Source organism: Oncorhynchus clarkii, chromosome 15 (assembly GCF_045791955.1).
Source record: "Oncorhynchus clarkii lewisi isolate Uvic-CL-2024 chromosome 15, UVic_Ocla_1.0, whole genome shotgun sequence".
Classification (NCBI taxonomy): domain Eukaryota; kingdom Metazoa; phylum Chordata; class Actinopteri; order Salmoniformes; family Salmonidae; genus Oncorhynchus; species Oncorhynchus clarkii.
In genome coordinates, this window is record NC_092161.1 from 4,057,443 (window position 1) to 4,071,322 (window position 13,880).

Below are 13,880 nucleotides of genomic sequence, written 5' to 3' on the forward strand. Positions count from 1 at the left end.
TGCCTGTCTCTAGTGACTCAGTGCCTCTCTAGTGACTCAGTACCTGTCTCTAGTGACTCAGTAGCTGTCTCTAGTGACTCAGTACCTGTCTCTAGTGACTCAGTACCTGTCTCTAGTGACTCAGTACCTGTCTCTAGCCGTGGATCCCAGAGTGAGGTCCTAAGTGACTCAGTGCCTGTCTCTAGTGACTCAGTACCTGTCTCTAGTGACTCAGTACCTGCCTCTAGTGACTCAGTACCTGTCTCTAGTGACTCAGTACCTGTCTCTAGCCGTGGATCCCAGACTGAGGTCCTCAGTGACTCAGTAAGTGTCTCTATTCGTGGACGTGTCTCTAGCTCATCTCTCTGTTTCTCCTAAAACTCTTTAGTTCTAACTGTCTGTGTCGGTCTCCTCTAGCCATGTCCAGATGTGTTCTGGTTCCCGGTCTTCACGGAGCGGGCCTGTGATGAGCTGGTGGAGGAGATGGAACACTACGGGTCCTGGTCTGGAGGCAACCACGAGGTCAGAGGTCAAACGTAGCACATAGTACATACTGTAAAGTGATTAATAACATAGTACATACTGTAAAGTTATGTGGTGGTGAACCTATAGGCCTTCAGTGGTGAACCTATAGATCTTCCGTGGTGAACCTATAGACCTTCAGTGGTGAACCTATAGGCCTTCAGTGGTGAACCTATAGGTATTCAGTGGTTAACCTATAGGCCTTCAGTGGTGAACCTATAGGCCTTCAGTGGTGAACCTATAGACCTTCAGTGGTGAACCTATAGGCCTTCAGTGGTGAACCTATAGGCCTTCAGTGGTGAACCTATAGGGCCAGTGGTGTAGTGGAGGGTAAACACTAAGGGTCAGTAGTGTAGTGGAGGGTAAACACTAAGGGCAAGTGGTGTAGTGGAGGGTAAACACCAAGGGCCAGTGGTGGAGGGTAAACACTAAGGGCCAGTAGTGTAGAGGAGGGTAAACACTAAGGTCCAGTAGTGTAGAGGAGGGTAAACACTAAGGACCAGTGGTGTAGAGGAGGGTAAACACTAAGGGCCAGTAGTGTAGAGGAGGGTAAACACTAAGGTCCAGTAGTGTAGTGGAGGGTAAACACTAAGGGCCAGTAGTGTAGAGGAGGGTAAACACTAAGGACCAGTGGTGTAGAGGAGGGTAAACACTAAGGGTCAGTAGTGTAGAGGAGGGTAAACACTAAGGGCCAGTAGTGTAGAGGAGGGTAAACACTAAGGGCCAGTGGTGTAGTGGAGGGTAAACACTAAGGGTCAGTAGTGTAGAGGAGGGTAAACACTAAGGGCCAGTAGTGTAGAGGAGGGTAAACACTAAGGACCAGTGGTGGAGGGTAAACACTTAGGGCCAGTAGTGTAATGGAGGGTAAACACTAAGGGCCAGTGGTGTAGTGGAGGGTAAACACTAAGGGTCAGTAGTGTAGAGGAGGGTAAACACTAAGGGCCAGTAGTGTAGAGGAGGGTAAACACTAAGGACCAGTGGTGGAGGGTAAACACTAAGGGCCAGTAGTGTAGTGGAGGGTAAACACTAAGGGCCAGTAGTGTAGTGGAGGGTAAACACTAAGGGCCAGTGGTGTAGTGGAGGGTAAACACTAAGGGCCAGTGGTGGAGGGTAAACACTAAGGGCCACTGGTGAAGGGTAAACACTAAGGGCCAGTGGTGTAGTGGAGGGTAAACACTAAGGGTCAGTAGTGTAGAGGAGGGTAAACACTAAGGACCAGTGGTGTAGTGGAGGGTAAACACTAAGGGCCAGTAGTGTAGAGGAGGGTAAACACTAAGGGCCAGTGGTGGAGGGTAAACACTAAGGGCCAGTAGTGTAGTGGAGGGTAAACACTAAGGGCCAGTGGTGTAGTGGAGGGTAAACACTAAGGGCCAGTGGTGGAGGGTAAACACTAAGGGCCAGTAGTGTAGTGGAGGGTAAACACTGAGGGCCAGTAGTGTAGTGGAGGGTAAACACTAAGGGCCAGTAGTGTAGTGGAGGGTAAACACTAAGGGCCAGTAGTGTAGTGGAGGGTAAACACTAAGGGCCAGTAGTGTAGTGGAGGGTAAACACTAAAGGCCAGTAGTGTAGTGGAGGGTAAACACTAAGTGCCAGTAGTGGAGGGTAAACACTAAGGGCCAGTAGTGGAGGGTAAACACTAAGGGCCAGTAGTGGAGGGTACACGCAGGTATAAACCGTATACCCACTTTAGTTTCAGTGGGCTTTGCCTATACTGACTTCTTAATCCCTACTGGTGCTCTCAAAGGAGTGCAGCGGAGCTTTACAATGTATCAGTCCTGTTGTACAATAGAGAAATCATGGGCAAAGTAGCCTACACAATGGCCAAGACAGTGAAATATATTCACATGCGTGCAGCACACACACACAGCCTAGTTTCAGCTGAATATCATCTTCAGTCAGTAAGAGTGTACAGCTCTCAGCTGGTTCTGGCATGGAGCAGCTCACAGAAGAATGACATCGGTTGCCGGTAGGGTAGGAAAGACTTTTCAACGTATGTCTACCAGTAAATGCTAACTAAGGCAACAATGGGTATGGAAACCAGGCATTGATCAAGTTTAGTCCGAAGTGTTGGTTAGTAGGCAATTTGTGATGCACAATTGTCATCATGCGCTGTTTTCATCAGGGGCGAAGACTGTACATGGGATGGGTCTGGGTGGACACAGGCCCACCCAATGGGGAGCCAGGCCCTGACAGGCCCACCCAATCAGATTGATGTTTGTTGTGAATTTAGACCATCATTTCTATTAAAAATAGTGTGATTTTGAGTTTGGAAATCTAAAATATCTATTGGAAAACAGGATTTTTCACACAGGGTGCCTTTCCTTCGCTGGGATGGCTGTTTGGGAACTTCCACTGCTAAATTAGAGTTTACTTCCACTTCTCCAGGCTCCACTACACCACTGCATAGGGCTGATGGAAAGACAGCAGTCACACACAGCATGATGTTAAAGCTCCACTACACCACTGCATCGGGCCGATGGAGAGACAGCAGTCACACACAGCATGATGTTAAATCACCACTACACCACTGCATAGGGCCGATGGAAAGACAGCAGTCACACACAGCACGATGTTAAATCACCACTGCATAGGGCCGATGGAGAGACAGCAGTCACACACAGCATGATGTTAAAGCTCCACTACACCACTGCATAGGGCTGACGGAAAGACAGCAGTCACACACAGCATGATGTTAAAGCTCCACTACACCACTGCATAGGGCTGACGGAAAGACAGCAGTCACACACAGCATGATGTTAAAGGATAACCAGTCCATAATCTCGGCCATAATGAGCCTATACTCACCTCCCTACTGGTGCGTATCGAAGTAGTGTGGTGGAAGTATTCACACAGCGCGCAGCACACAATAACACAACCATTAAGCATTGAGATCTCTGGTGATTTCTTAGCCTGTGGGTCATCAGGTTGGTGTCTGCTGAGTCAAGTCATTCATCTTCAAACCCACCCACCACTCATCCCTCATCCCTCATCATCCCTCATTTTTTTTTACCTTTATTTAACCAGGCAAGTCAGTTAAGAACAAATTCTTATTTTCAATGATGGCCTGGATGGCCTTAACAGTGGGTTAACTGCCTGTTCAGGGGCAGAACGACAGATTTGTACCTTGTCAACACTAGTCTAGTCCAACAGTCTAACCACTAGGCTACCCTGCCGCCCCCATCATCCCTCATCATCCCTAACCATCACCCTGGAGACAGCAGTCACACACAATCACACAGAAACAGAGGAGGACGAGGTTATGGCTAATATGTTCCATCACTGTTCTCTTGTTTCCTGGTCTCTCTTCCTGGTCTCTCTTCCTGGTCTCTCTTCCAATCAGGACAAGAGGATCACTGGCGGCTATGAGACAGTGCCGACTGATGACATCCACATGAAGCAGATCGGTTATGATAAGGAGTGGCTACACTTCATCAGAGAGTTCATATCCCCCGTCACTCTCAAAGTCTTCTCCGGATACTACACCAAGGTATGCAATGATATAACTACTGTTAGATCATCTATTATATTTCATCAAGCATTGTATTACATCATCTATTAAATTACATCAACAATTATATTACATTACAGCATCTATTATATTACATCATCTATTATATTACATCATCTATTATATTACATCATCTATTATATTACATCATCTATTATATTACATCATCTATTATATTACATCATCTATTATATTACATCATCTATTATATTACATCATCTATTATATTACATCATCTATTATATTACATCATCTATATTACATCAACTATTATATTACATCATCTATATTACATCATCTATTATATTACATCATCTATTATATTACATCATCTATATTACATAATCTATATTACATCATCTATTATATTACATCATCTATTATATTACATCATCTATATTACATCATCTATTATATTACATCATCTATATTACATCATCTATTATATTACATCATCTATATTACATAATCTTTTATATTACATAATCTATATTACATCATCTATATTACATAATCTTTTATATTACATCATCTATATTACATAATCTATATTACATCATCTATTATATTACATCATCTATATTACATAATCTATATTACATCATCTATTATATTACATCATCTATATTACATAATCTATATTACATCATCTATTATATTACATCATCTATATTACATAATCTTTTATATTACATCATCTATATTACATAATCTATATTACATCATCTATTATATTACATCATCTATTATATTACATCATCTATTATATTACATCATCTATATTACATCATCTATTATATTACATCATCTATTATATTACATCATCTATTATATTACATCTATTATATTACATCATCTATTATATTACATCATCTATTATATTACATCAACTATTATATTACATCATCTATTATATTACATCTATTATATTACATCATCTATTATATTACATCTATTATATTACATCATCTATTATATTACATCATCTATTATATTACATCATCTATTATATTACATCAACTATTATATTACATCATCTATTATATTACATCTATTATATTACATCATCTATTATATTACATCATCTATTATATTACATCAACTATTATATTACATCATCTATTATATTACATCTATTATATTACATCATCTATTATATTACATCTATTATATTACATCATCTATTATATTACATCATCTATTATATTACATCATCTATTATATTACATCATCTATTATATTACATCTATTATATTACATCATCTATTATATTACATCTATTATATTACATCTATTATATTACATCATCTATTATATTACATCATCTATTATATTACATCTATTATATTACATCATCTATTATATTACATAATCTATTATATTGCCTTATCTATTATGTTACCTTGTTTATTATATTTCATATTTTGCATAACATAATCTATTATAGCAGTGCATGATGATAATTGTGCATCACAAATAGCCTACTAACCAACATTTCAGACTAAACTTTTTAATCCCATCCAGATCTGTTGTACAATGTTTAATTGATTGTAGGTTGATCAGCAGATACTGTCTAAGAGATGGTGAATGACATGATGTCATTTTGGCCTTAACTTCACATGAGGATGATCTAAGAGATGTTGAAAGATATTTCTGTAAATGTGTGATTTGGGCTGTTCTCCACAGGGCTATGCAGTGATGAACTTCGTAGTGAAGTACACCCCTGGCAGACAGGCTTACCTGAGACCCCATCATGACTCCTCCACATTCACCATCAACGTTGCTCTCAACAGCAAAGGAACTGACTTCCAGGTAAAACATTGTACTGAATCTCAAAACAGGAACTGACTTCTAGGTAAAACATTGTTCTGAATGTCAAAACAGGAACTGACTTCTAGGTAAAACATTGTACTGAATGTCAAAACAGGAACTGACTACCAAGTAAGACATTGTACTGAATCTCAAAACAAAAGTCAATTTGTCTCATGTCCACAGTAGAGCACACAATGAAAATATACAGTTACACACAGATATTCACTGTTTTCTCTCCCTCTCCCGTTCTCTCTCTCTCTCCCTCTCCCGTTCTCTCTCTCTCTCCCTCTCCCGTTCTCTCTCCCTCTCCCATTCTCTCTCCCTCTCCCGTTCTCTCTCTCTCTCCCTCTCCCGTTCTCTCTCTCTCTCCCGTTCTCTCTCTCTCCCTCTCCCGTTCTCTCTCTCCCTCTCCCGTTCTCTCTCTCTCTCCCTCTCCCGTTCTCTCTCTCTCCCTCTCTCTCCCTCTCTCTCTCTCTCCCGTTCTCTCTCTCTCCCTCTCCCGTTCTCTCTCTCTCCCTCTCCCGTTCTCTTTCTCCCTCTCCCGTTCTCTCTCTCCCTCTCCCGTTCTCTCTCCAGGGTGGCGGCTGTCGGTTCCACAGGTATAACTGCTCCGTAGATTCCCCTAGGAAAGGCTGGAGCTTCATGCACCCAGGCCGTCTGACGCACCTCCACGAAGGCCTGCCCACCACCAACGGAACACGCTACATCGCTGTCTCCTTCATCGACCCTTGAACCTTACCCTCTACACTAGCATTTTATCAGGTTTAGTTGTTTTTTTGTTTGTTTTCGTTGTTGTTTTTGTTGTTAATTTGATCTGGGATTTTTTTTGTCTTAATAATGCAGTGCCTTATTGATGTTATCATCATGACATTTTACGGATGCAATTTACTGTACACCCCCCCCCCCCCCAAAAAAAAAATAAAAATCACATTCCTTGTTGTTGTTGAAAAGAACACAAGGATGCAAAGGAATTGTAGGTAAAATCAGAGTCAGTCAATCACCTTCATTTGAAACTCTCTGTCAAACAGAGAACAGAGTGCCTTAACCTGTTGATGACTGTAATTCACCATCTGCATTTCAGGTCAAATATAGTACAGCCTTCATACTTCACATCACTCAGAGTTGAATAATTCTAATCAATTAGTCAGTTGTCCCACCAATACTCCTAACCAATTAATGAGTAATCCTACCCACAATCCTAATCAATGTGTCAGTAATCCCACCCATAATCCTGAACAATTAGTCAGTAATCCCACCCATAATCCTGAACAATTAGTCAGTAATCCCACCCATAATCCTGAACAATTAGTCAGTAATCCCACCCATAATCCTGATGAATTTGTCAGTAATTCCACCCATAATCCTGATGAATTTGTCAGTAATCCCACCCATAATCCTGTGAATATGTCAGTAATCCCACCCATAACCCTGACAATTAGTTTGTATGGTTAACCTGTACTTTAAAGTGTAGTTTTAAAACCATTGTCCTGGTGTCCACCCATTTTCAGAACATTGGGTTACAGATTGTTACCTGATGTTAATACGACCGACATGCCCAAAGAATATATATATATATATATTTTTTTTTATTTTTTTTGCACACCAGATAAAAACATTAATTACAGCAGAATTTAATATGAATTCTGGTTGAATGAAGTTGGATGTTGTCAAAAATGTTTTACTTGAAATGTTTTTTTTTTTTTTTACATCGTAGGACAACATCACAGGAGATGTTTACTTTCTCTGAAAGTTGTTTGTGAATGAACTTTGAACCTCAGCCAGTTCAAGTGCTTAACTTATTGTGAAATGGATGGAACCATAATAAAGTTGGAAAAAACAAACATGAATAGTGGTTTGTTTTTTAAACTTCCATCACATTGTCTTTTGAGAAATGATCCCCATTGACAGACTCAACCGTAGAGTAGGACGAGTGAAGAACAAAGCCTGACATTTTCCCCCTCTATTGTAAGATTAACTTCTATTATCTTGAAGCCATCCGTCAAAACCATTGAATTCTCCTTTTCTCTGCATTGTTTCAATAAAACCAACTTTGGAAAGAATTAAGACACAAATACACACTGAATTACACAGGGAAATACACACAGAAATACACACATAATTACATACAGCCACAAGGAGCCTGTCTATAACCTACCTACTTTAACGGCTTTCGTCTTCTGAGGAGGAGTAGCAAGGATCGGACCAATACGCAGCGTGGTAAGTGTTCATCTTGGTTTTTAATAACAATAATGAACACGGAACAAAACAATAAACGCCAACGTGAAAAAACTAAACTGAAACACTGACACGGAAAACAAACACAAGTGGGAAAAGGCTACCTAAGTATGATTCTCAATCAGAGACAACTAACGACAAGGCCAAACGCAAACACAACATAGAAAACAGAACATAGACAACCCACCCAACTCACGCCCTGACCATACTAAAATAAAGACAAATCAAAGGAACTAAGGTCAGAATGTGACACCTACCTGATCTGTTAGCTATTGCTGCCATGACTAAAGGTCAGTTAACCCTCTCATCACCCCTCACCAACACACACAAACCACTGCGGAATCAATCACAGTCAAGAATGCATGACCCAAGGTTTTATATATATATATATATATATATATATATATATATATATAATAAATATATTTCACATTTATTTAACCAGGTAGGCCAGTTGAGAAGAAGTTCTCATATACAACTGCGACCTGGCTAAGATAGAGCAAAGCAGGTCGACAAAAACAACAACACAGAGTTACAAACAAACGTACAGTCAATAACGCAAGAGAAAAATATATGTGTAGTGTGTGCAAATGTAGTAAGATTAGGGAGGTGAAGGAGAAGCGGGGGGGGGGGGGGATGCAGAGCGGTTGGCCGGGGTTAGCCAGGTGGAAAGCATAGCCGGTCGTAGAAAAATACCAAATGTCTGTTTGAAAAGCTAGCCTTAGCTTTCCTAACTGACTGTGTGTGTTGGTTCCTGACTTCCCTGAAAAGGTGCATATCGTGGGGGCTATTCGATGCTAATGTAGTGCGCCACATAATGTTTTTGTGCTGGTCAAGGGCAGTCAAGTCTGGAGTGAACCAAGGGATATATCTGTTCTTAGTTCTACCTTTTTTGAACGGGGCATGCTTATTTAAGATGGTGAGGAAAGCATTTTTAAAGTGTAACCAGGCATCCTCTACTGACGGAATGAGGTCAATATACTTCCAGGATACCCGGGCCAGGTCGATTAGAAAGGCCTGCTCGCTGAAGTGTTTTAGGGAGCAGTTGAAAGTAATGAGGGGTGACCGTTTGACCGCGGACCCATTACGGACGCAGGCAATGAGGCAGTGATCGCTGAGATTGAAGATGGTTGAAGACAGCAGAGGTGTATTTAGAGGGCAAGTTGGTCAGGAGGATATCTATGAGGGTGCCCGTGGTTACAGATTTACAGTTGTACCTGGTAGGTTCCTTGATCATTTGTGTGAGATTGAGGGCATCTATCTTAGATTGTAGGACGGCCGGGGTGTTAAGCATATCCCAGTTTAAGTCACCTAACAGAACGAACTCTGAAGATATATGGGGGGGCAATCAATTCACATATAGTGTCCAGGGCACAGCTGGGGGCTGAGGGGGGGTCTATGACAAGCGGCAACGGTGAGAGACGTAAAGGTGACGGTGAGAGACGTTCTGGAAAGGTGGATTTTTAAAAGCAGAAGCTTGAATTGTTTGGGCACAGACCTGGATAGTAGGACAAAACTCTCTGCAGTAGATTGCAACCCCCTTTGGCAGTTCTATCCTGTCGGAAAATGTTGTAGTTAGGGATGGAAATTTCAGCAATTTTTGATGGCCTCCCTATGCCAGGATTCAGACATGGCTAGGACATCAGCTACTAAAGCAGTGAATAAAACACACTTAGGGAGGAGGCTTCTAATGTTAACATGCATGAAACCGAGGCTTTTAAGGTTCGTGAGTCGGTGTGTTGGTGGGTCTGGCGGCAGCAAGGTGTTAGAGAGAGAGAGAACATCACACCATGGGGGGGGGGGTTCGTGAGTTGGTGTGTTGGTGGGTCTGGCGGCAGCAAGGTGTTAGAGGGAGAGAAAACATCACACCATGAGGGGGGGGGGGGGGGGTTCGTGAGTCGGTGTGTTGGTGGGTCTAGCGACAGCAAGGTGTTAGAGAGAGAGGAAACATCACACCATAGGGGGGGGGGGGTTCGTGAGTCGGTGTGTTGGTGGGTCTGGCGGCAGCAAGGTGTTAGAGAGAGAGAAAACATCACACCATAGGGGGGGGGGGGGGGGGGGTGCTGCGCAGGGCATCTGTGTGTATATTTAACTCACCTGGGTGCATTACAGATGAGATTATCCTTGTCATGATTTAGCCTGGCCTCTTACTGACCTCAGAGCAGTGTACGCACAGTGACACATCAATCCCCACTTTAACCTACCACATATTTAAACCTCTTAAATGTAGCATAGCTGTTTTTCAGCACTTTGTCTAATTTATTTAACATTGATGTGTGTTAATGTACCAGTAAAGTAATTCAGTGTTTTTATTAAATGACGACTGTTTTCATCGTTTAGATACTCATGGACTTCCAGTCATTGCACTTAGTAATGCTAGTTAAGAGTCCTGTCTACACATAGCTTTCCCTGCCACATGCGTCCTGACCCGCCTGGACGTTTGAGAAGGCCTTGTGAAGCAGCAGATTGGCTGGAGGGGGAGAGGGGGGGTGTGGGAGAAAGGGGGAAGGAGGGGGAGCTTTTGGTCAGGCGTTAGGCGCAGGGTTCCCACCTGGTGAAAGAGTCCTTTGTAGGGCAGTGAAGGGAGCAGCTTTCTTCACGGTGTCCAGCTCTCTGAAGAGGAGCATTGATTCCCCCCCCCCTAGGCAGCCCAGGAAACTGGCTTGCCCAATAACCTCACAGCTTCTCACTGAAACAATTTATCAAAAGGCCGAACTGCGCATCTGCATATAACTGTATATTTTCATTGCGTTCTCTACTGTTACTGCTAAAGTACAGTGACATGAGATGAGTGGACTTTTGTGTTGAGATACAATGTTTTACCTGGAAGTCAGTTCCTGTTTTGACATTCAGAACAATGTCTTACCTAGAAGTCAGTTCCTGTTTTGAGATTCAGTACAATGTTTTACCTAGAAGTCAGTTCCTGTTTTGAGATTCAGTACAATGTTTTACCTGGGAGTTAGTTCCTGTTTTGACATTCAGTACAATGTTTTACCTAGAAGTCAGTTCCTGTTTTGAGATTCAGTACAATGTTTTACCTAGAAGTCAGTTCCTGTTTTGAGATTCAGTACAATGTTTTACCTGGGAGTTAGTTCCTGTTTTGACATTCAGTACAATGTTTTACCTAGAAGTCAGTTCCTGTTTTGAGATTCAGTACAATGTTTTACCTAGAAGTCAGTTCCTGTTTTGAGATTCAGTACAATGTTTTACCTGGAAGTCAGTTCCTGTTTTGAGATTCAGTACAATGTTTTACCTAGAAGTCAGTTCCTGTTTTGACATTCAGAACAATGTTTTACCTAGAAGTCAGTTCCTGTTTTGAGATTCAGTACAATGTTTTACCTAGAAGTCAGTTCCTGTTTTGACATTCAGAACAATGTTTTACCTAGAAGTCAGTTCCTGTTTTGAGATTCAGTACAATGTTTTACCTGGAAGTCAGTTCCTTTGCTGTTGAGAGCAACGTTGATGGTGAATGTGGAGGAGTCATGATGGGGTCTCAGGTAAGCCTGTCTGCCAGGGGTGTACTTCACTACGAAGTTCATCACTGCATAGCCCTGTGGAGAACAGCCCAAATCACACATTTACAGAAATATCTTTCAACATCTCTTAGATCATCCTCATGTGAAGTTAAGGCCAAAATGACATCATGTCATTCACCATCTCTTAGACAGTATCTGCTGATCAACCTACAATCAATTAAACAGATCAGGAATGTTGGATACTTGTGAATACGTGCACTGAACAGCTCTGGCATGAACTATAGAGAATAGTGTATGTAATATAATAGATGATGTAATGTAATAGATGATGTAATATAATAGATGATGTAATATAATAGATGATGTAATATAATAGATGATGTAATATAATAGATGATGTAATATAATAGATGATGTAATATAATAGATGATGTAATATAATAGATGATGTAATATAATAGTGTATGTAATATAATAGATGATGTAATGTAATAGTGTATGTAATATAATAGTGTATGTAATATAATAGTGTATGTAATATAATAGATGATGTAATATGATAGTTGATGTAATATAATAGTTGATGTAATATAATAGATGATGTAATATAATAGATGATATAATATAATAGTGTGTGTAATATAATAGTTGATGTAATATAGATGATGTAATATAATAGATGATGTAATATAATAGTGTATGTAATATAATAGTGTATGTAATATAATAGATGATGTAATATAATAGTTGATGTAATATAGATGATGTAATATAATAGATGATGTAATATAATAGATGATGTAATATAATAGATGATGTAATATAATAGATGATGTAATATAATAGATGTAATATAATAGATGATATAATATAATAGTGTATGTAATATAATAGTTGATGTAATATAGATGATGTAATATAATAGATGATGTAATATAATAGTGTATGTAATATAATAGATGATGTAATATAATAGATGTAATATAATAGATGTAATATAATAGATGATGTAATATAATAGATGATGTAATATAATAGATGATGTAATATAATAGATGATGTAATATAATAGATGTAATATAATAGATGTAATATAATAGATGATGTAATATAATAGATGATGTAATATAATAGATGATGTAATATAATAGATGATGTAATATAATAGATGATGTAATATAATAGATGTAATATAATAGATGTAATATAATAGATGATGTAATATAATAGATGATGTAATATAATAGTGTATGTAATATAATAGATGATGTAATATAATAGATGATGTAATATAATAGATGTAATATAATAGATGATGTAATATAATAGTGTATGTAATATAATAGATGATGTAATATAATAGATGCTGTAATATAATAGATGTAATATAATAGATGATGTAATATAATAGTGTATGTAATATAATAGATGATGTAATATAATAGATGATGTAATATAATAGATGATGTAATATAATAGTGTATGTAATATAATAGATGATGTAATATAATAGATGTAATATAATAGATGATGTAATATAATAGTGTATGTAATATAATAGTTGATGTAATATAATAGTGTATGTAATATAATAGATTTTGTTACCAAGCATGCATCATCCAGCATGGTGGCGTATTCTCTCTGCTACCAAAACATCTCAAAGTACGAGTGCTGGTCTTGGATCAGTTTCCCCTTTTTACTGTATATCACAATAAAGGAGGTTATATATACAGGACGGACCGGATCCTAAATCAGCATTTCTGGTTTGAGACACCTTGTGAAGAAGGGCCCAGCTCCCGGTGCATCTACTACACCCAGCAGGACAGTGTTATTATCGGTGTCCTGGAAAGAGAGAGAGAGCCTGATGTGAAGCCTGTGTGGCAAGGCAGAGAGTTGTAATCCCATGATGAATTCATCAAAATGGCCTCGTTAAGTGCTGGGTGGTCAGAGAGAGATAGTGATTACAGTGAGTGTGGCATACAGTACGCTCTGGTTCGAACCACACAATGTCCTCCGGCTCCTCTAGGCCTGGGTGTTTACAACAGACAGACAGACTGGTAGTCCTTAGCCGTACAGTTAGCTAGCTCAGAGGCCTAAAGCCTGGGTTCTGAGTGGCTGGCTATGGGCACGTGTGGGGGCACAAACGTGCTTATAGAGTTAGAGGCAGAGAGAGAGAGAGAGAGAGAGAGAGAGAGAGAGAGAGAGAGAGACAGAGAGAGAGAGACAGAGAGAGAGAGAGAGAGACAGAGAGAGAGAGAGAGAGAGACAGAGAGAGAGAGAGACAGAGAGAGAGAGAGACAGAGAGAGAGAGACAGAGAGAGAGAGGGAGAGAGAGAGAGAGAGAGAGA

The 13,880-nt window shown here is 39.8% G+C and overlaps 1 protein-coding gene across 1 annotated transcript in view; it reads left to right on the forward strand.

Moving 5' to 3' along the window:
- LOC139366654 (procollagen-lysine,2-oxoglutarate 5-dioxygenase 2-like) overlaps positions 1–6,746 on the forward strand; it is a 117,143-nt gene extending 110,397 nt beyond the window's left edge. The window contains exons 17-20 of the mRNA XM_071104331.1: positions 397–501; positions 3,842–3,988; positions 5,696–5,821; positions 6,398–6,746. Of these exons, the coding sequence (XP_070960432.1) occupies positions 397–501; positions 3,842–3,988; positions 5,696–5,821; positions 6,398–6,553 (534 nt within the window). The 3' untranslated portion in view covers positions 6,554–6,746. The remainder of the gene's footprint in view (positions 1–396; positions 502–3,841; positions 3,989–5,695; positions 5,822–6,397) is intronic.
- The last annotated feature ends 7,134 nt before the right edge of the window (positions 6,747–13,880 follow it).